Below are 20,869 nucleotides of genomic sequence, written 5' to 3' on the forward strand. Positions count from 1 at the left end.
AGACAGAGTTCATAGCTCTCTGCCCTCCTCCTACTTGTGTCCCCGCCGAGGCTGGGGGCCCACCATCCACCCAGATGCCAAAGCCAGAAACGTGCCGGCCAGGCTCAGCACCGTCCTCATGTGATGCCCACGCATCAGTGATGGAATTCTGATCTTTCCACCGGGCTGTCTGGAAAAGTCCTCTTTCCTGTCCCCACTGCCTGGCTCTCAGCTTGAGTCACGGCCATGTTTCTCTTAGATTCGAATCGTCTCCTAACCAGTTCTCCCTAGAGAAGGAAACCAGCTTTCTGGTCCGCCTTCCTGGCCCCCAGAACAGTCCTTGAAGACAAGAAGCCCTAATCCAGGGACTCCTGTCCTCAGGTGTTCCCAGCACTTGTCACACTGTGTTATTGAAAGGACGTGTCAGTCTTTATCCTGTGCTAACTGTGGGGACTGCTAAAATGCACCTTTATGTGGTTTTTTGCTCTTACAGTATTAGAAATGATCCGTGTTTCATGCACTTTATTCTCCCTTCTTATGTGTTATTACCTGGAGAAGGAAATGGCAATCCACTCCAGCACTCTTGCCTGGAAAATCCCATGGACGGAGGAGCCTGAGAGGCTACAGTCCATGGGGTCGCAAAGAGTCGCTACAGTCCATGCGGTCGCAAAGAGTCACCTTTGCATGGCCTTGGTGAGATGCTTTCCCTTGGCAGAGACCAGTGGGCATTGATTCTATCAGGTCTCATTTTCCAGGCCCCCCCAACAAGAAGTCTTGGTGGAAGGGGTGAGTCAGACAGGAGCGTGGTTGGTGACTGTGCCCTGGTTGAAAGTAAAAGTTGCTCAGTCGTGTCCAACTCTTTGCAATCCCATAGACTATACAGTCCATGGAATTCTCCAGGCCAGAATACTGGAGTGGGTAGCCTTTCCCTTCTCCAGGGGATCTTCCCAACCCAGGGGTCAAACCCAGGTCTCCTGCATTGCAGGGGGATTCTTTACCAGCTGAGCCACCAGGGAAGCCCAAGAATACTGGAGTGGGTAGCTGATCCCTTCTCCGGCGGATCGTCTCGACTCAGGAATTGAACCAGGGTCTCCTGCATTGCAGGCAGATTCTTCACCAACTGAGCTACTAGGGAAGCCCCTATTCACAGCTCAGAATGGAGCCAGCCTGCCTCCGTCGATGTCCTTGGCCCAGAGGCCTTGCCCAGTCCTCCTGACGCTGCCGTCTCTGAGCCCCTGCCCCCCATCCCCCACTTTTGTGTTTTTTTTTTCCCGCAAGTGAAAACATTTTGGCAGGTCTGGCAGGAACCAGAGCATTAGCTCCTCTATTTGAAGTGAGAGCCTGGACTGTGTGGCACGTGGCCAGCTGTCTTTTGGGCGGCAGGGGAACAGTTGGTGACAGCTGGATACAATCAAGATGCATTACAAACAGATTTCCAAGTGCCATTCACACACAGAAGAAATTGCAAGCTTTAGCAAAATAAAATCTGGGGGTTTTCAAAGCAAGACAATGCCCCAGCCTCGGCCCGTGCGAGCGGTTTAGTTCCTCTCTCTGTAACCACACTTCCTTCCCCACCCCCACCTCCCTCTTGAGTGTAGGCTTAGGGGGTTGGGGGAGGCTGGCAAAGCTGGCAAGGGTTCTCCTTAGGCCAGGGTGTCCATGCCCTGCCTTGTATTACGAAGGACACTCCTGTCTAAACCTGGGTGGGAAGGGGTCCGAGGCTGGCTTCTAGCAGGGCCTCTGGCCAGCCTCAGTCAGGCCTCCCACCTTGGTCTCCAGGAGAAGGAAGGGTTCACAGAGTGGTTGGTGGGTGTTATCGGAGGTAGCTATCTGTCAAACCCCGGCCCTGGCCTTGGCAGAGCTCTGAGCTGTGGCTCATTAGGCAGCCGATTATGGTTCTGTACGGAGGGGAGGGCTTAGGATGCGGTTCTGTTGGGTCTGTGGGTCTGTTGGCCTCAGCAGACCGTGTTCCTTGACCCCATGGTGGTGGGTGGTGGTGGCGGGAGTCGTTCCTTTGGCACGTGGAAGGGGTATCGATTCATGGAGGGAGGCGACACTGTCCTCCCTTTTCTCATGAGAACCTCCAGCTTGTATCACCCGCTGGGGCCCCTGCTGCCTCATCCTTTTTTTTTTTTTTAAACTTTTGGCTGCACTGGATTTTTGTTGCTGTGCGGGCGTTTCTCTAGTGGCAGCGAGTGAGGGCTACTCTAGTTGCGGTGCACAGGCTTCTCCATGCGGAGGCTTGTCTTGCTGAGGAGTATGGGCTTCTCTGGGGCACGCAGGCTCAGGAGCTGCAGTTCCTCAGCTCTAGAGCTCAATAGTTGTGGCACATGGGCTTAGTTGCTCTTTGGCATGCAGGATCTTCCTGGATCAGGGATTATTCACCTTGATGGGAGAAGAGAGAGAGAGAGAACAAATAGAATCATTTGTTTTAGAAAAAGGAACCAGATAAAAAAATATGGGCATGAGGAAGAACAGAAAGGTCACAGTAAAATCCCTTGCCATCGTATCTTATATCTAAGTCCACTCTAAAGGTTTTATTTAAAATAGGTAATAATATCATATCACTTACATGTGGAATTTAAAATATGACAAAAATAAACTCATTTACAAAGCAGAAAGAGACTCACAGACATACAGAACAAACTTACAGTTAAGAAAGGGGAAAGGGGGTGGGTGAGGAATAAATTAAGAGTTTGGAATGAATAGATACTAACTACTATATATAAAATAGATAAACAACAAGACCCTACTGTGTAGCACAGGGAACTATATTCAATATCCTATAATAACCCATGATGGTAAAAAATATGAAAAGGAATATATATATATATATATATAAAATGGAATCACTGCTGTATACCCAAAACTAACACAACATCGTAAATCAACTTTGCTTCAATAAAAAATAAATAATATAAAAAATAAATTAAAACAGGTAATACCTGTATATGGTACATCATTTAAAAGCTGTGTATTTCCCAGGGCCACCGCAACCAAGTCCCACAGACTGGGGGGCTTAAAACAACAGAAATTTATTCTCCCACAGTCTGGAGGCTGGAAGTCTGAAATCAGTGTTGGCAGGACCCCACTTTCTCTAACGAGCCCTTCTTTGCCTCTCCAGCTTCTGGTGAGCCAGGCGTTGTTAGCCTCTCAAATGGCTCTCCATCTCCACATGGCCTTTTCTGTGTGTGTCTGTGTCCTGATCTCCCCTTCTTAGAGGGACACCGGTCATTGGATGTGGGCCACCCTTATGATCTCATCTTAACCTGGTTACATTTGCAAAGATCTTATTTCCAAATAAGATCACAGTTGACAAGTGCTGGAGTTACGGCTTTAACGTATCTTTTTGGGCTCCCAATTCAACCCCTAAGAAAGGTGTATGTAATGAAGAGTCTCCCAGTCCTCTTTCCCTGGCAGCTGACTTTCCTCCCAGAGGCAGGGTGGCCCCCAGTACCCCGTGTGCCCTCTTAGCCATGGTCTGTGCTTGTCCACTAGTTTGGGAGCCCTGAGAAGACATGGCTTTACAGCTGTTCCCTTTGTTGCTGTGTCCTCAGTATTTTGAACCATGCCTGTCACAGCATCGTCCCCCCGTCCTGCATATATGTGGAATGGCTGAGTGTACAGTGTAAATGTACATCACATGTAGATGCATTTTTGCTAGGAATAGAAATACATTATACACCCGTGTTCTGTCCTAGCTTTTCACACAGCTTGGAAACTGGCTCACTTTGGTAAACGCAGAAATCAGCTTCAGTCTTTTAAAAGACTGTGGGTGCTCCCGTGCATGAAAGTACTGGTATCTAGTAACCTGTCTCTTTTTGAACACTGTTTCTAAAAAAGTTCACAACATCACAGTTTAAGCATGGGATAAAAAATAGATATATTTTGGGTTACCTCTCTCAAAAGCCATCCTTCATCATTCTAATTGTTTTTGGCTGTGCAGCACAGCACATGGAATTTTAGTTCCCTAACCAGGGATCGAACCCTCATCCCCTGCAGTAGAAGTCTGGAGTCCTAACCACTGGACTGCCAACAAAGTCCCTCATTATTCTAATTTTTGGGATTATTATGTAAGGCAAGGACTTCGGAAGGGAGGCATCAACTTAAAAAAAGTTGTCAGGCTGATCAACCCACTAAAGAGAACAGACCACAGTGACAGGCCTGCAGGGAGCCCCAGCCCATTTTCAAAGTTCTTACTGTGGGTGGGGAGGGGGTCAGGGGAAGGAAGCAGCAGACCAGTGGATTCCAGACGCTGGGTCCTCTCGGCTCCTCCGCTCCGTCCTCCCTTTGATGCTCTCCCTCGGAGGTCTCCCTCTGAGGTCCCCAGGAGCTGAGGACACAAGTAGTAAGAGAAACTGACCTGCTGGCTCCCATTTTATACTGTGACCTCTGTGGGCCTCAGTTCCCAAATCTGCAGTATGGAGATAAAGCTCAACAATGCCCCCTCCCCTGCCCCTGACACCCCCAGCCCTTGAGCCAGGAACGTGAGCTAACAGAGGGTCTTTGACAGTCACCAGCGGTCAAGTAGGGATTCCCAGATGACACTAGTGGTAAAGAATCTATCCCTGTGAGAGATGCAAGAGACATGGGTTCCATTGCTGGGTCAGGGGAAATCCCCTGGAATAGGAAATGGCAACCTGCTCCAGTATTCTTGCCTGGAAAATTCCATGGACAAAGGACCCTGGTGGCTACAGTCCACGGAGCTACAAAGAGTTGGACATGACTGACCATGCATATGTCGTCAAGTACATTTTACATCCCTACCCAGTGCATTCATTTACAACCAAACCAAACATCCTTATGGTACGAGGTGGACGCTGATTCTCTTTTATTCTACCTTCTCTTCCTCCAATGGAGATTGGTTTTTCAACCATTCAGAGTCAGGACCTGCCATTGGAAAACACTGTTGTAATGAAACAATGTAAGTTAAGGGAATTTGTTTACAGTCAAAAACCAGGCTAATCGAAGTGATTAGCATTCACGCCCTTCCCATCCAAAGGTTTGGGAGTTCAGATTACAGGGAGAATTAACCTGTGGCCTCAGTTGCTTTTCTGCCCAAGTTTTGGTCATAGAGCAAGAGTTATGTAAAATCAGTGAAGATTAAACTCCTAGGTCCACCAGAATCAACCTTCTATGGGTAAGATAATCTCTGAGGGAAGTATCTGATTCTGGAGCTATTGGAAAGAAACACTTGCCTAAGGAAATAAAGCCCATCTTCTTGGACATACGGGAGACATCAAGCTTCACCATCAAAGCCTGGGTCAGACAGCTCAGGGAGTAACAGGGATATTTTTGTTTGTGAATGCACGGTTTTCTTAGCCACCAGAAGGGTGGGCCAGAGCTGTGCCCTGATGGAATGTGAAGATTGGGATCCCTAGACTGATAATGTTGGAATCCGTCTCATCTAACAAAAACATTGTCAGCTGTGCTTTAGTCAAGTAGAAGACAGCAACAGATCAGAGATCAATACTGGGCAGGAGCCTGGATTTTATAGGCAGATACTTCATTTCATAGGTGTGAGACAGGTCCAGGGGGCTGAGGTATTTGCCCAGATCACAGAGCTAATAGGAAGCAGATGTGGAAAGAAAACCTACAGTTTCCTCATTCATTTACTCCTTTTCCATGAGAGGAAAGGGACTTTCCTTTGTTGTCTCCTGGGAGGCATATTTTGGAACGGTCTGTAAGGAAACAGACTGCTGAGGAGGGTCACAACTCCCCCTGATGGAGATATTCCCTGACCTTTCAGGGGCATTGCCAGGACCTTGGGCTGAGTTCTTCTCTCGCAGCACCCCCAGTACAGCACATTGTGCTAGGGGGTCCAGGGTCATGCCCCCAGGAGGGTCCTGGACCATCCCTGTATGATCCTTCTAAATGACACACTTATAATTTTTATGTGTAGCACCAAACCAAGAAAGAGCATATCCACCCAGGAACAACTAGAAAAGCAGCATTTTCCTTTATTTTTCTAAATTAAAAATTGGTGATGTCCCCACCTCCAGGTGCAGAGCTACTGCCCAGGCTCCTCAAAGGGCAGCTCAGTCTAACCAGTGGGTGGGGATTGGTCGGTCGGCCCAGTGCAGGCAAATTAAACATGTAAGGCACAGCCTAGAAACGTATGAATCTAAGAGTCGCAGGAGTCAAGGTCACCAAAATCCTGACATGCTGTGAGGCTGAGGTGCCTCTCTTTGAAATTTGATCGGGGTAAATTCAGAGGACAAAGAAAAGGAAGTATATAAAGGCAATGAACTCATGACATTCACGGTGCTAAGGTTCAGACTGCAGAAATAATGAACTCAAAATATTCTGGTATTCGGCCAACGACTAGGCGGACCTGCGAAACTAACGTCAGCGAGGACCACCCTGCCCTTGAGTGGCCGGACACGACCTTGGTACCTTTGTGGGCGGCCAGGCTCTGGTCTGTTTCCCAGGCCTGCGCCACCCTTAGGAAATCCGAAACCTGCTGGGCCCCCGGAGGCGGCCGAGGCGGGGCCTCGGGTTGGGGCGTGGTCAGAGGCGGGGCCTTGGCGCCAGGGGCCAGCCGGAGGGGCGGGGCCTCAGCGGGCGCGCGTACGCAGTCCTGGGCAGAGTAGAGGACGCGGCCCCAGGGGTGCGCGCGCGGGCGGCGGGGGCGGGGCCGCAGGCCCGGGGGCGGGGTCTGGACGGGCGCGCGTGCGCAGGCGCGGGCCGGGAGGCGGCCGCGTGCTGGGCTGTGTGAGTGTGTGCGCGCGCGGGCGTGCGCAGGCGGCGGGCGGGGCGCCCCGCGGGAGACGAGGGGCGGGCGGCGGGCGGCGGGCTTGGGGCCGGGGGCGGGGCTCTGAGACGCGCCGGGCGAACGGGGCCGGGAGCTGCGGTACCCGGGGCGAGCGGCGAGCCCAGGCGCGGAGCCTGGCGCCGGCACCATGGACGAGGACGACAGCTACGGTCAGTACGGCCCTCGGCCCGGCCGGCGGACGCCCCCTCCCTCGCTTCCTCCCTTCACCGGCCCGGCGCCTTGGCCGCGCCTCAGGCGACTCACGTTTCCCGGGGACTGGTGCCGGACGCGAGCCGGGCGGGGCGGGGGCCTCCTCAGGGCAGGGGTCACCGGCGGCCCGGAGTGTTAAAGGCTGAGGGGCGCTGAGGGGCCGACGTCGGCGTGCCCGGGTCTCGGGGGCCGGCGCTGGGGGTCGCCGGGCTCGAGTCTCTGGGGCCGGAGTCCTAGGACCGGGGTCTCGGAGCCTGAGTCTCCGGGGCGGAAGTCCTCCAGGGTGAGGGTCTGTCTCGAGGCCGGGGTCTAGGGCGGGGTTCGCGAGGAGAGGAGGGTCTCGGGGTTGGGGTCTCGGGCGGGGGTCTCCGGCCGCTGTCCCGCGCAGGCCCGGCCTCCCCCGCGAACGCTCAACTTCCCCCGGCCGTTCTCCGTAGTTTCCGGCCCCTTCGGTGCTGGCAAGTTATGTACCCCGGTCCATGTCTTTGTTCAGAAACAAAAATGAGAAAACACAGGCAGCGAACCCCGAGTGGACAGGCTGCCACCTGAGGGTGCCGTCGGGGCCGGGATCTCCGGCCGCCGGCCACCCCAAGGTCCGAGGCTGACCGCCGCTCCGCGGAAACTGGGCTGCTGTTCCCCCAACGCCTGCGGGGCGAGCCCGAGGGGCGCCGAGAAATCCAACTTTGCCTTCTCATCTGTGCCCAGAGACGCGGCACAGCTCTCACGCCACACCGACAGCGAACACTTGACAGAACTACCCGTTTCCAAAGCCGCCTTCTGCTGACCTCACCTGGGAACTGTTGGCCATCCGCAGGGCATTCGTCTGTCAAATGGCTTCAGATTGCCAGGGTGGCAGAAAGCTATGTGGAATGCTTTAGTTAAATTATTTAACGTTTTTTCCCCAAGAGATGAAAGAATGGCAGATAGAACAAGTGGTGAAGTTTGTGGTTTGGTAAGCAGAGTACAGACAGCAGTTTGAAATGCTTGTGTGGCTTAGTGGAAGCGAATCCGCTTTCTTGACTAAGTGACATAGGCGACGTTTGTTTCTTAAGCTCTGAGGGAGCAAGCTTTGTTGTGGGGTATGTTAAAATGTGAAAGGTGAAGCACCTTGTTACTTTTCTGTTTATTTAGAGTAAGTCATTGAGGAACCGCTGACCGCGATAGGTGGGTTTATGACCCACAGTGGCAGACAGGGGAAAGGCCGACACTTGTGGCCTGAAATCCAGAGCACGTGGGATCGGTATCCATCAGATGTCCCCTGGTTACCTTCCAAGTAAAAGCAGTGTGTGCTTTTCCTCTGTGATTGAAAAAAAAACACACCCGCACACCCACGGATTGATCCCAAAGGACTTTTCAGCCCCACTTAGGCGTCTCTGTTTCTGCCCACCCAGGAGAAGCCTTCTCCAGCTTTGCGTGCTGCTGTACCATCTCTTGCTGTTTAATCCAGGCTTTCTTCATGCTCTCTCCTGGTGTTCTTACCTACCGCTGGAGGCAGGAAGCTGTTGGTCTGGTTGCCTTGAACACAATGACTGCTTTGCCACCAGGCATGGCATGAATTCGTGCTCAGAAAGGGTAAATGGAAGCAGGGTGTATTTGTTTCCTGTGGTGGCTGTAACAGATTGGCACAAACAACATAAACTTATTATCTTACAGTTCTGGAGGTCAGAAGTCCAAATTTGGTCTCACTAAGCTAAAATCAAGGTGCTTACAGGGCTGTGTTCCTTTTGGGAGGTCGTAACAAGAACGTCCGTTTCCTTGCCTCTTCCAGCTTCTAGAGACTGCCCACCTTGGCTGCTGGCCACCTTCCACCTTCCAAGCCAGCAGGTAGCATCTTCTCAGTTCTCTCTGACTTCTGCCTCTGCTAGTTAGGGCTCTGTGATGTCATTGGGCCCACCTGAATAAGGATAAGGATCAGCAGCCTTAGTTCTACAATAGTAATCCGCTTTTTGCCATGTAGGGGCGACGTGTTTCCAGGTTCTGGGATTGGGACAGGGCCATGTCTGGGGCCCGTTATTCTGCTGACCACACATAAAGATGAGAAAGAAGTTCTTCTTTTCTTCCTATTTATACAACTTAAAAAAAAATTCATATTCTTCGTATATTGGAGGAAGCAGAAAGGTTAATTTAAAGATTTCCCCCATTCGTTGGGTTTACCACACAAAAAGTACCTAATGGTTCAAGATGATCATAACAAGAAAAATGTTCCTAGTTCTTTTTAAGGTTTGCCTCGGTCTCCAGAACTTGCCATTTCTCTCCTAGGTTTTACAGAGAATTTACCTCAAAAGATAAGACAACTATTCAGATTCCACGTTTCAAAAGAAAGTGGGTGCTATGGACTCAAACAGTGCATAGAATGCCAGGTCCAGGGGGTTCCCTCAGAACCTCCATCGGTGGTTCATGAGTCAGCCTATGTCACTACCATGATTTTTTAATGTTGTATCTTAGGGGACATGGTTTATGATTTCCATGCTATCACCTGGCTAGATAAAACCTTTGAAACATACCTCATTTATAATAAGCTAAAGAAAGAGAATGTGTCTTAGAGTTTGTTCAACGAAAGAGAATTTCGAAAACTTACCAGAAGGCTTTTCCTAACTGCATACTCTTTGATGTCCTGTGCTAACCCAGAGACCACACCACTGAGTTCACCAGCCCTTTCTCCTGTACACTCCCTTTGATCCTGAGTTGTTTATTTGGTCTAGTTGTAATGCACTAGATCCGTACAGCATGGTTCAAACTACACGCGTGGTGTGATAAACCGCACTGCGAACACCTGTATAAAGTTGGGGGGAGGTTAAACAAAAGTCAGTTTAAAGGTTTTTTTTTTTTTTTTTTTCTTTTAGGAAAAATGTAGAATTAGTGGTTTTCTAAAAGCTTAATTGACACTTTAAGAAAGAGGTTCCTAATGTGGTTGGCTGGTCTTTATCTCCCCCCCAGCTTTTTAAACCCTGAAATAGTTGGGATTTTTGGGGGGTCATTTTACGTTCTTATTAGATGACTGTACTTCCTGGATGTCGCAGTTCTCACTTGCAAAAGGAAGAGGTATTTTTGCCTTCATAGGGTTCCCTGCCCACGAAAGGACTCAGTGACTGTATTCCTCTTTGTGACTTCTGAATTCAAGCAGACATTTTTAACATGCAGTCTGCTTCTTAATGGGCTTTCAGGCCCCTCTGAGATTGTATGTGAGAGTTTGTGAATGTGCATTTTTGGAGTCTTTTGCTTTAATCCAGTTCTCGAATGGCGGCTCTGACTCTGGAAATTGCTGCTCCAGAGGTTTGCCTGCGTCTCTCTTACGAAACGTCTTGAGGTGGAGATGGGCAGAGTCCATCCAGTAGTAACATGGGAAATGTTAGTGGTGATGATTCTATATCACGACTCTAACGAAATAATCGGATTTCTGACCATAGGTTCTTAAGCTCCTTGAACCCATGGTGCTATTCAAGACCTTTACTTCTCAGATACAGACCTTACTCCTCTCGGCTTTTATTAGCTTCGGCTTATCCCTTTTCTGCTGCATGAGGGAGAAGCAGCCTTTAAGAAATAAGCCTCTCTCGAGAGAGTGGAGATGTTGATCTTAACCAGGCACACCTGCCGTCCTCAGATGATAACAGTGAGGTGTGGGCAGTGGTATGTGTAGCAGTGGCGTGCATGGGTGCTGCTGCAGGATTGGCTGTGCGTGGGAGCCTGTTGCGTCCAGGAGAGATCTGCTGTTTGGTCTTTGTGCCTTAAGAACAAGCGTGGGGTCCGGTACCCAGTGGAAGCAGCTCAGTGACTCTGGAGGGAATAATAGATTGAGCCAGTTTCTATGTGGCAAAAGTTAACATTTGCTGAACTTGAATTTTTCTCCTTCCCCCATCCCAAACAGAAACTGGAACACTTTTATGAATGTGCTTGACCCTATGCCAAACCAATTTTCTTCGTTTTTCTATGATATTGATGACTTTCATTGTTCCCAAATGTAGTTGCACTCAGTGATTTGCGTTTATTGAAAAGGATACAATTACATAAAGTCAGGGCTTTCTTAGAAAATCTGGAACATAAGGTTACCATAATTACACATTTTGTGGTCTATAAGGTAGATTTCCAGGGGTGACATTAACATGTCAGAGGATATAAACATTTTGGGAATTCTTGATGGGTGGTGTCAATTTGCTTTTTCAAAAGGCTGTATCAAGCTACCCTGTTCTTAGCGCTATATGGGGGTATGTGTTCCAGTATCACTACCAGTGTGCCACTGGGGAGGATTAGCATATGAAAGCTTTTTTAAAGAAAACTAATTTAATGGTTACAAAATGGTTCCTCATTATATCTGTTGATTACTAGCTAGGTTAAAACAATTTCCTTTGTCTATTTGTGTATTATGACCTGTATTATGGCTGTTCATATAAGATAATGGTTCATCGATTTAACTGAGATTAACTCCTTTTTTAAGGCCTCTATTAAATCAACAGATTTATGTTTTTCTCACTCTGATGTTTTAAGCATGGGGAAAATATATACTTGAATTTGATTGGGGTTTGGGTCGGATTTTGACCATTTGTAGCAGTCACTCATTTACTTTTCCTTTGTTTTTCTCTTAACCCATGTATTGTCTTCTGGACAAACAAAATGTTTCCTTTAGGGGAGAAAATTGTGAGTTCTGTAGTTTTTATTGGTTGGGTGACAATGATAAATAGTTCAGTCTGTGGGATCTTAGGACACATACTTGCCCCTTTCTGAGAGTCCTGTGTTAGTCAAAAGCCATTTTGCCGAACAGAGTTTTTTCTTGTGTATTTCATGCCTTCAGAATTAGGTAGTTGTCCAGTATGAACTAGGAGGAGGACGCCTTCTCATTCCAAGGGCGAGAGCAAACATGTAGGTCACTTGGTGGGGAGGAGAGTGGGGATGTGTATGCGAGACGGTGAGGCAGAGGATGGAGAGCTTGAGCCTGAGATCCGTGTTGCGGGTAGAGTCTCCTCTCCGCCCTTTTCCTGCTCGCCCTCCAAGACTAAGTCGTGGGCCGGGGGCTCCGAAAGAAAAGCGCTTTGCCCAAGCCTGTCCCTCTGCTCCACTGCCACACAGCCTCTCAACTGTCTAATTATTGTTGCTCAGTTTCAGTTGCAATAAGAGGCCTGGAGGAGGTGGAAAATTATTTAGAAATGTTTTAAGTATTGAATCCCACATCCTCTGAAACTGCTGGTGGTGGTGTTTTGCTTCTCTCTTTGCATGGACCAAAAAAAACACCAAACACGTAATATAGGGTGAAGGCTGTAGGGGATTTTTGCTACTCTTCATTATCCATGATGGCGCGAGCCTGTGTCTTTCTGCTGCTGTGGTGGTGAGAGGGTTGAGAGCTGCTTCCTGTGAGGCCTGGCTCCTTTAGCAAGGGTCAGGATGTTCCCTTCCTTAGCCGGGTGCTTTCTGTGTCTTCCATCTCTCTCTCTCTCTTTTTTTTTTAAAGTCTTCAGGAAGGATTCAGTGGGAATTCCCTGACAGTTCTGAGCTCTCACTGTCCAGGGCCCAGGTTCCATCCCTAGTTGGGAAACTAAGCTTCCACAAGCTGCGAGACCAAAAAAAAAAAAGGTTTCTCTTTCAAAAACATGTCTTAATCTGACATTGTTGCAGTCTACATTGTAATTATTAAAGTGGATATAAATGATGGAATAGGTTTAATGCTATTAGAAAGACTTCCCCTTCCAGTAGTCCTAAAACTGGTTTGGGCTCTGTGAGCAATTTGTAAAGGCTTACTCAGTCAGCAGGCACTCGCGACCACATCGTACAGCCCTTGCTATCACAGATGCTTGGAGCTGAGCAGGAAGAGACAGATGTAGAAGGAGGCTGTGAAGGGGAGTGTCAGAGTGGGTGTGGCAAGTGTGCAGGAAAACGTAGGCACAGAAAGGAGAGCAGTTCTGCTTGGAGCTGGGGTCGAACTGGATGGGGCAGAAGACAGTTCATGCAGGAGCTGGCATTTGGGCTGGACTTTGAAAGATGAGTTGGTGCCAACTAGGCAAATATGGCAAAGACATCCATTTCAGGCCAAGGATGAACCAGTGTGGCTGGAGAATCTGGCCCCTTTGGGAAGCTGCCAGTGGCTCTGTGTGCTTGGATGGCCTCCTGCGTAGAACCCAGGACTTTCCTGTCTGTGCCACAGGGATCTTCCATAGAGGGGGTGAGGCTAGGCTGTGTCCAGGTGATTATTTTGCATTTCAGAGAGATCCCCTGTGGTGCGGTGCAGCCGGAGTCCTGGGAGCTGTTGCAGGCGTCCAGGTGGGGGAGAGGATGGGGCCTGAGTTAAGGCAGTAGGGGTGGGGGGAAGGGGCGAACAACCACAGGACTGAGTGAGGACCTGAAATCAATAAGATGTGGTTGCCAGAGTTTGGGAGAGATAGCATCCAAGGAAGGTAAGGAAGCCGAATGAGTCTGGGGAGAGCAGTTGCATACAGCGTGTGTAGACTGAGTGTGTAGAGTTGAACACGAGCTCAGGTGAGGACACACTGAGTGGAGTCCTGAGATCTGTACAGACCATTCCCTGGTCTGGAACCGGCACTCAGTGGGAGGGGAAGCAGGGAGGGGGTCATGTGGCGTGCTGAGAAGCGGTCCAGGGACATCGTCTTGGACATGTCCCCGTTGAAGGGCTGGGCAGAGAAAGTGGCCCAGAAAGGAGACGGGACTGTGCAGTTGTATTATGTGTATAGATGGCTCTTTATAGGAAACTAGAGAGAGGGGGCAGCAGCTAGAAGGCAGTGCAGAATGGAGAGACTTGTTTTTAATTTGGGGAGACTTAAGACTGTTTGCAGACTCTTTTTTTGAAAATTACTCTGAACCAGCCTTGGATTAAGGTATTCATAGACTGTGTGCTGTGAACACCACGTACAATGGGACTCACATTTCATTTTGTCTGTTGAGGCTTTTAAACACAGCAGCTTCAGGACTGCATGTGTTTTTGCAACCTTTTAAACTTAAATTACTTTCTGTTATGATCTCTGCTTCCCTGAAATACTGTTTCCAACAGCCCTAGTAATTGAAATTGAGAATGTTTTGATTTTTAGCTACATTCTTGCATTTCCGGCTGCCTACTCGATGTTTCCCTGTGGGTATCCTGTCATCATCTCGAATTCAACGTCAGAACACAGCCTTCTGCCTCTCTCCTGTCTTACTCTCTCATCCAGACTTTTTTTTTTCTTTCTATTTTTATCCCCATTTTCTTATCACTTCAGTTACTGAGGCTTGAAAAAAATGTTTGATTCCTTTGTCTTTCTTGCCTTCTAAATAGTCTTCCAACCATTCATCCATCTATCCATCCCATTTTTCATTATCTTCTTTGTGTTACGCATTTGCTTGATGCCAAGGCTGTGAAGAATTTTAAAAGATGGGCCCTGTTTTCAAGAAACTCAAAGTGCAGGGTAGTTGATGAGTTGAAAAATTTCAGTCAGAATATATGGATATATGACAGATGCTCTGATGGAGACATAATAAATGCTGTATGAGCCTGGAGGGTTCCAGTCTTCAGTGTGTTTTGGGTGAGAGATACTTTTGAGTAAAACACCTAACCTTGGGATCAAATGAGGTGGGAACATCACAGACTACGTATTACCCCTGTACCTCCAGCAGGTAACTGTGCTGTGCGCTAAGTTCACTGCTCAACATTTTTCGTACGTTCTTCCTTAATCCTCACATTAATCCTGGGTGGGAGGTACAGTGGCCACGCCCACTTAACAGGTGAGGAGGTAGAGGTTGAAAGATTTATTTATAATAGGTGACCTGACTGATGAGCTGTACAACTGGTATTGGAAGCAGGTTTCTCAGACTTCAGAGCCCCTGTGCTCACCACTTCTGCTGCACAGCCTGCTTGTTCTTTTTTTTTTTTTTTAGTTGAAGTATAGTTGATTTACAATGTGTTAGTTTCAGTATACAGCAGAGTGATTTCAGTTGTTGTTGTTGTTCAGTCTCTAAGACATGTTCACCTCTTTGCTACGCTGTGAACTGCAGCATGCCAGCCTTCCCTGTCCTTTCCTATCTCCCAGAATTTACTCAGGCTCATGTGGATTGAGTTGGTGATGCCATCCAAACACCTCATCCTATGTCGCCCTCTTCTCCTCCTGCCCTTGGTCTTTCCCAGCATCAAGGTCTTTTCCAGTGAGTCAGCTCTTTGCATCAGGTGGCCAGAGTATTGGAGTTTCAGCTTCTGCATCAGTCCTTCCAATGAATATTCAGGGTTGATTTCCTTTAGGATTGACTGGCTTGATCTCCTTGCAGTCCAAGGGACTCTCAAGAGTCTTCTCCAGCACCTCCAGCACAGTTAAGTTATACATACATTTGTATGTATATTCTTTTTCACCTTCTTTTCCATTATAGATTATTATAAGATATTGAATATAGTTCCCTGTGCTGTACAGTAGGTCCTTATTGGTCATCTGTTTTATATACAGTAGTGTGTATATATTAATCCCAAATGCCTGATTTATCCCTGTGCCCCCTTCCCCTTTGGTAACCATATGTTTGTTTTCTGTGAGAATTTCTGTTTTGTAAATAAGTTTACTTGTTTTACTTTTTAAGTTCCACATATAAGTGATAATTATGATCTTGTCTTTGTCTAACTGACTTCACTTAGTATGTTAGTCTCTGGGCCCATCCACATTGCTCCAAATAGCCTGCTTATTTATATTTCCTACTATTTCACACCCCTGTCTTTACTTTTACATACTTGTACTTTTACATACCTTTTCTAAACTTTCTCTTGGAATTAAGAGTTCCAATTCCATGATTCCATGTCTTGATACATTTCGTTTACTTTTTTGATTAAACCCTATGTTACAGGTTATTAAACAGATTAATATTGAAAGAGCCTGTCGCTCCTGTTAGGGTTGAGATTTGAGGGGTTTGTTGGATTGTATAGTAAAGCCCTCTCTTTCTTAGGCTGCTCAGTTGTGCTGGCCTCTCCTGGGGCCTTTGGTGAATGGGGGCTGGTGTGGTGACAGGAATGGCCCTCCTGGCCTTTGAGGATTCCCTGGAGCCAGACCCGTCTTGTGGATTATGTAGGAAGGCCAGGTAACCAGGTGAAGGTTAATATAGGAGTCCTGCCTCCTACAGATCTGTCCTGAAGCTGGCCTGCCCACCACTTCCAGGGCCCTCTGGTGTGGCTCTTCACCTGTCACCATTTACGATGAAGTAGAAGAAGGTGCTGAGAGAGGAAACTCAGCAGTGAAACAGGAGACCGCTGTGGAGGCACCGTGTTTCTTCACGAGAAGGGCAGTGTTGCCATTCTTCCAGCATCCATCTCACCACTCTAGCTTCATCGGTGTGCCTCCTGTCAGGGGCTGTCTGTTAGACCGTCCCCTGGAGGGATCACCGAGGGTTCTGATGCAAGACTTAGCTCTGCGGGCTGAAAAAGACTTTGGGGCTTAGATTCCTAAGCGAGCATGCTGATTTATGGTGGCATTTGTGAAGAAGTTTTTAAAGCCAGCCTTTGGTCATTTGACTGCTCTCAGCCCAGCCGTGGAGGTGCCTGCACAAGGACTGTGTTTCAGGGGGACTTCCTAGTGGTCCAGTGGCTGAGACTGCATTCCCAATGTAGGGGACCAGGATTGTTCCTGTCAACTTGGAAGATGTTGAAATTAGAATTTAGCCCTCTTACCTCACACGTGCACTGTCCCGTTTGATTCTTCTGTGTTTTGTGGTTTATCTGGGGGCTTGGTTCCTGCTACAGCTGGTTGTGGTGATAACCAGGTAGGGAGTTTCTCACTGCTGGCTTGCTGGGAGGGTTATGAGTACGGTTTCTAGGCATTCAGAGATTTCAGTACAAATCTTAAAAAAGGGATATGTGGACAAAGCATATGATTATTCTATTTTTGAAAGATGAGTGTGGCAAGAAAATTCTTTAAGAGGGCTACTATCACCTATAGTAAGGTGATTTCTGGTGTGAGTTAGGAAGTATTAAGGTATTTGACAAATGTATGCATCTTGACAAGGATTGGTGTGCACAGAGTACTTAGTCACTCAGTCGTGTCCGACTCTTCGTGATCTTTGGCACTGTAGCCTGCCAGGCTCCTCTAACCATGGGATTTTCCAGGCAAGAATACTGAAGTGGGTTGCTATTGCCTTTTCCAGGGGATCTTACTGACCCAGGGGTCAAACCCGCATCTCCTGTGTCTCCTGCTTTGCAGGCAGGTTCTTTACCCACTCAGCCATTAGTAGTTAGTGGTTTAACTGACAGGGATTACAAATTGGTAATTGTTTTTTTGTGTGTGATTTAAAAAATCAGGAAGACAACTGGACATGTTAGTAGGATGCTGCTTTGACTTGGATCTTTTCTGGACATGCTGTCTGCATGGTAGACAAAAGAAGTGGCTTCACTGTATTAGTTTTTTATGGCTATTGTAACAGAGTATCATGAATTGAGTAGCTTAAAACCATGCTAATTTGTTTTGTTGTCCTGGGGGTCACAGTCTGGAATGGGTCTCAGGGCTAAAGTCAGGGTGTCAGCTTTGTTTCTTCTGGAGGCTCCAGGGGAGAATCCATGTCCTTGCCTTTTGCACCCTGTAGAAGCTATCTGCATCCCTTGGCTCGTGGCCCTGTTACATCTTTTTCATTCATTTTGTTCTCTTTTATTCCTCTTACTACATCCTCAAAACCAGCAATGACTGATCAAGGCTTTCTCACATCTCATCCCTCTGATGCTGACTCTGCCCCACTTCCTCATTCCCTCCCCCCCCCAATTCCACTTCCGAGCAGTCTTGTGATCATATTGTGCCTACCCAGATAATCCAGGATAATCTCTCCATCTCTAGGTCAGCTGATTCAGTTCAGTTCAGTCGCTCAGTCGTGTCCGACTCTTTGCGACCCCATGAATCGCAGCACGCCAGGCCTCCCTGTCCATCACCAACTCCCGGAGTTCACTCAAACTCACGTCCATCGAGTTGGTGATACCATCCAGCCATCTCATCCTCTGTCGTCCCCTTCTCCTCCTGCCCCTAATCCCTCCCAGCATCAGAGTCTTTTCCAATGAGTCAACTCTTCGCGTGAGGTGGCCAAAGTACTGGAGTTTCAGCTTTAGCATCATTCCTTCCAAAGAACACCCAGGGCTGATCTCCTTTAGGATGGACTGGTTGGATCTCCGTGCAGTCCAAGGGACTCTCAAGAGTCTTCTCCAACACCACAGTTCAAAAGCATCAATTCCTCGGCGCTCAGCTTTCTTCACAGTTCAACTCTCACATCCATACATGACCACTGGAAAAACCATAACCTTGACTAGACGAACCTTTGTTGGCAAAGTAATGTCTCTGCTTTTGAATATGCTATCTAGGTTGGTCATAACTTTCCTTCCAAGGAGTAAGCGTCTTTTAATTTCATGGCTGCAGTCACCATCTGCAGTGATTTTGGAGCCCCAAAAAATAAGTCTGACACTGTTTCCACTGTTTCCCCATCTATTTCCCATGGAGTGATGGGACCAGATGCCATGATCTTTGTTTTCTGAATGTTGAGCTTTAAGTCAACCTTTTCACTCTCCTCTTTCACTTTCATCAAGAGACTTTTTAGTTCCTCTTCACTTTCTGCCATAAGGGTGGTGTCATCTGCATATCTGAGGTTATTGATATTTCTCCCGGCAATCTTGATTCCAGCTTGTGCTTCCTCCAGCCCAGCATTTCTCATGATGTACTCTGCATGTAAGTTAAATAAGCAGGGTGACAATATACAGCCTTGACGTACTCCTTTTCCTATTTGGAACCAGTCTGTTTTTCCATGTCCAGTTCTAACTGTTGCTTCCTGACCTGCATACAAATTTCTCAAGAGGCAGGTCAGGTGGTCTGGTATTCCTATCTCTTTCAGAATTTTCCACAGTTTATTGTGATCCACACAGTCAAAGGCTTTAGCATAGTCAATTAAGCAGAAATAGATGTTTTTCTGGAACTCTCTTGCTTTTTCGATGGTCCAGTGGATGTTGGCAATTTGATCTCTGGTTCCTCTGCCTTTTCTAAAACCAGCTTGAACATCAGGAAGTTCACGGTTCACATATTGCTGAAGCCTGGCTTGGAGAATTTTGAGCATGACTTTACTAGCATGTGAGATGAGTGCAATTGTGCGGTAGTTTGAGCATTCTTTGGCATTGCCTTTCTTTGGGATTGGAATGAAAACTGACCTTTTCCAGTCCTGTGGCCACTGCTGAGTTTTCCAAATTTGCTGGCATATTGAGTGCAGCACTTTCACAGCATCATCTTTCAGGATTTGAAATAGCTCAACTGGAATTCCATCACCTCCACTAGCTTTGTTCGTAGTGATGCTTTCTAAGGCCCACTTGACTTCACATTCCAGGATGTCTGGCTCTAGGTGAGTGATCATACCATCATGATTATCTTGGTCGTGAAGATCTTTTTTGTACAGTTCTTCTGTGTATTCTTGCCATGTCTTCTTAATATCTTCTGCTTCTGTTAGGTCCATACCATTTCTGTCCTTTATCGAGCCCATCTTTGCATGAAATGTTCCCATGGTATCTCGAATTTTCTTCAAGAGATCTCTAGTCTTTCCCATTCTGTTGTTTTCCTCTATTTCTTTGCATTGATCGCTGAGGAAGGCTTTCTTTTCTCTCCTTGCTATTCTTTGGAACTCTGCATTCAGATGCTTATATCTTTCCTTTTCTCCTTTGCTTTTCGCTTCTCTTCTTTTCACAGCTATTTGTAAGGCCTCCCCAGACAGCCATTTTGCTTTTTTGCATTTCTTTTTCTTGGGGATGGTCTTGATCTCTGTCTCCCGTACAGTGTCACAAACCTCCGTCCATAGTTCATCAGGCACTCTATCTGTCAGATCTAGGCCCTTAAATCTATTTCTCACTTCCACTGTATAATCATAAGGTATTTGATTTAGGTCACTTGGACTGTGAAGAAGGCTGAGCGCCGAAGAATTGATGCTTTTGAACTATGGTGTTGGAGAGTCCCTTGAACTGCAAGGAGATCCAACCAGTCCATTCTGAAGGAGATCAGCCCTGGGATTTCTTTGGAAGGAATGATGCTAAAGCTGCAACTCCAGTACTTTGGCCACCTCACGCGAAGAGTTGACTCATTGGAAAAGACTCTGATGCTGGGAGGGATTGTGGGCAGGAGGAGAAGGGGATGACAGAGGATGAGATGGCTGGATGGCATCACTGATTCGATGGACATGAGTCTGAGTGAACTCCGGGAGTTGGTGATGGACAGGGAGGCCTGGTGTGCTGCGATTCATGGGGTCGCAAAGAGTCGGACACGACTGAGCGACTGATCTGATACCTGAATGGTCTAGTGGTTTTCCCTACTGTCTTCAGTAGGTCAGCTGATTAGCAACCTTAATTCCATCTGCAATGTTAATTCCCCTTCACCATGGAATTTACCAGATCCACAGATTTGGGGTCTGTTCTGCAGAACAGATCACCCTAGCTATTTTATTCCTTGGCTGTTTCTTGTGAGGCGGGACCTCTTTCTTCTTGAGGAGATGTTCCATATGGATAGAAAGGACTACAGTGTTGTCGGACTTTTTCTAATTGCTTTAAGCATTTCTCGTCCTGGAAGAGCATTCCTCTTTCAGAGGTAGCACACGTACAGAGCAGCAGCAAACTCTGACCTGGGTGACCTGTTTGTGCTACTTAGCAGCCCTGTTTGTCATCAGATTGCTAGAACAGAGAATGTCTTCGGTTGTTGCTGCCTATTCTTGAATGTTTTTGTGTTGATACTTAATTTGGTAGCAAAGAGAATTTTTTTCTTTTTTTGGTTTCAGGTAATGAAAACATCCCTGAACAAGGAGCTTGTTAGGAAAAAGGAGTTCCTTGTTGTAGAAGATCTTGACATGACATTGGTGATTATTTTTCCAGACACCTGCTTTTGTTCTTCATGTCGCATGATGGGCATCTTGTGCAGAGGAAGCAGGCGAGGTGTGACACTCTTTCACAAATTGATGTTAAAGGCTCATTTGGTTTAATCTCCT

The 20,869-nt window shown here is 47.5% G+C and overlaps 1 protein-coding gene across 1 annotated transcript in view; it reads left to right on the forward strand.

Annotated features, from left to right (window-relative positions):
* The first annotated feature begins 6,795 nt into the window (after positions 1-6,795).
* Positions 6,796-20,869, forward strand: part of CYTH1 (cytohesin 1) — a 79,778-nt gene continuing 65,704 nt past the window's right edge. Inside the window, exon 1 of the mRNA XM_027518296.1 lies at positions 6,796-6,903. Within this exon, the coding sequence (XP_027374097.1) occupies positions 6,882-6,903 (22 nt within the window). The 5' untranslated portion in view covers positions 6,796-6,881. The remainder of the gene's footprint in view (positions 6,904-20,869) is intronic.

Source organism: Bos indicus x Bos taurus, chromosome 19 (genome assembly GCF_003369695.1).
Source record: "Bos indicus x Bos taurus breed Angus x Brahman F1 hybrid chromosome 19, Bos_hybrid_MaternalHap_v2.0, whole genome shotgun sequence".
Lineage (NCBI taxonomy): Eukaryota > Metazoa > Chordata > Mammalia > Artiodactyla > Bovidae > Bos > Bos indicus x Bos taurus.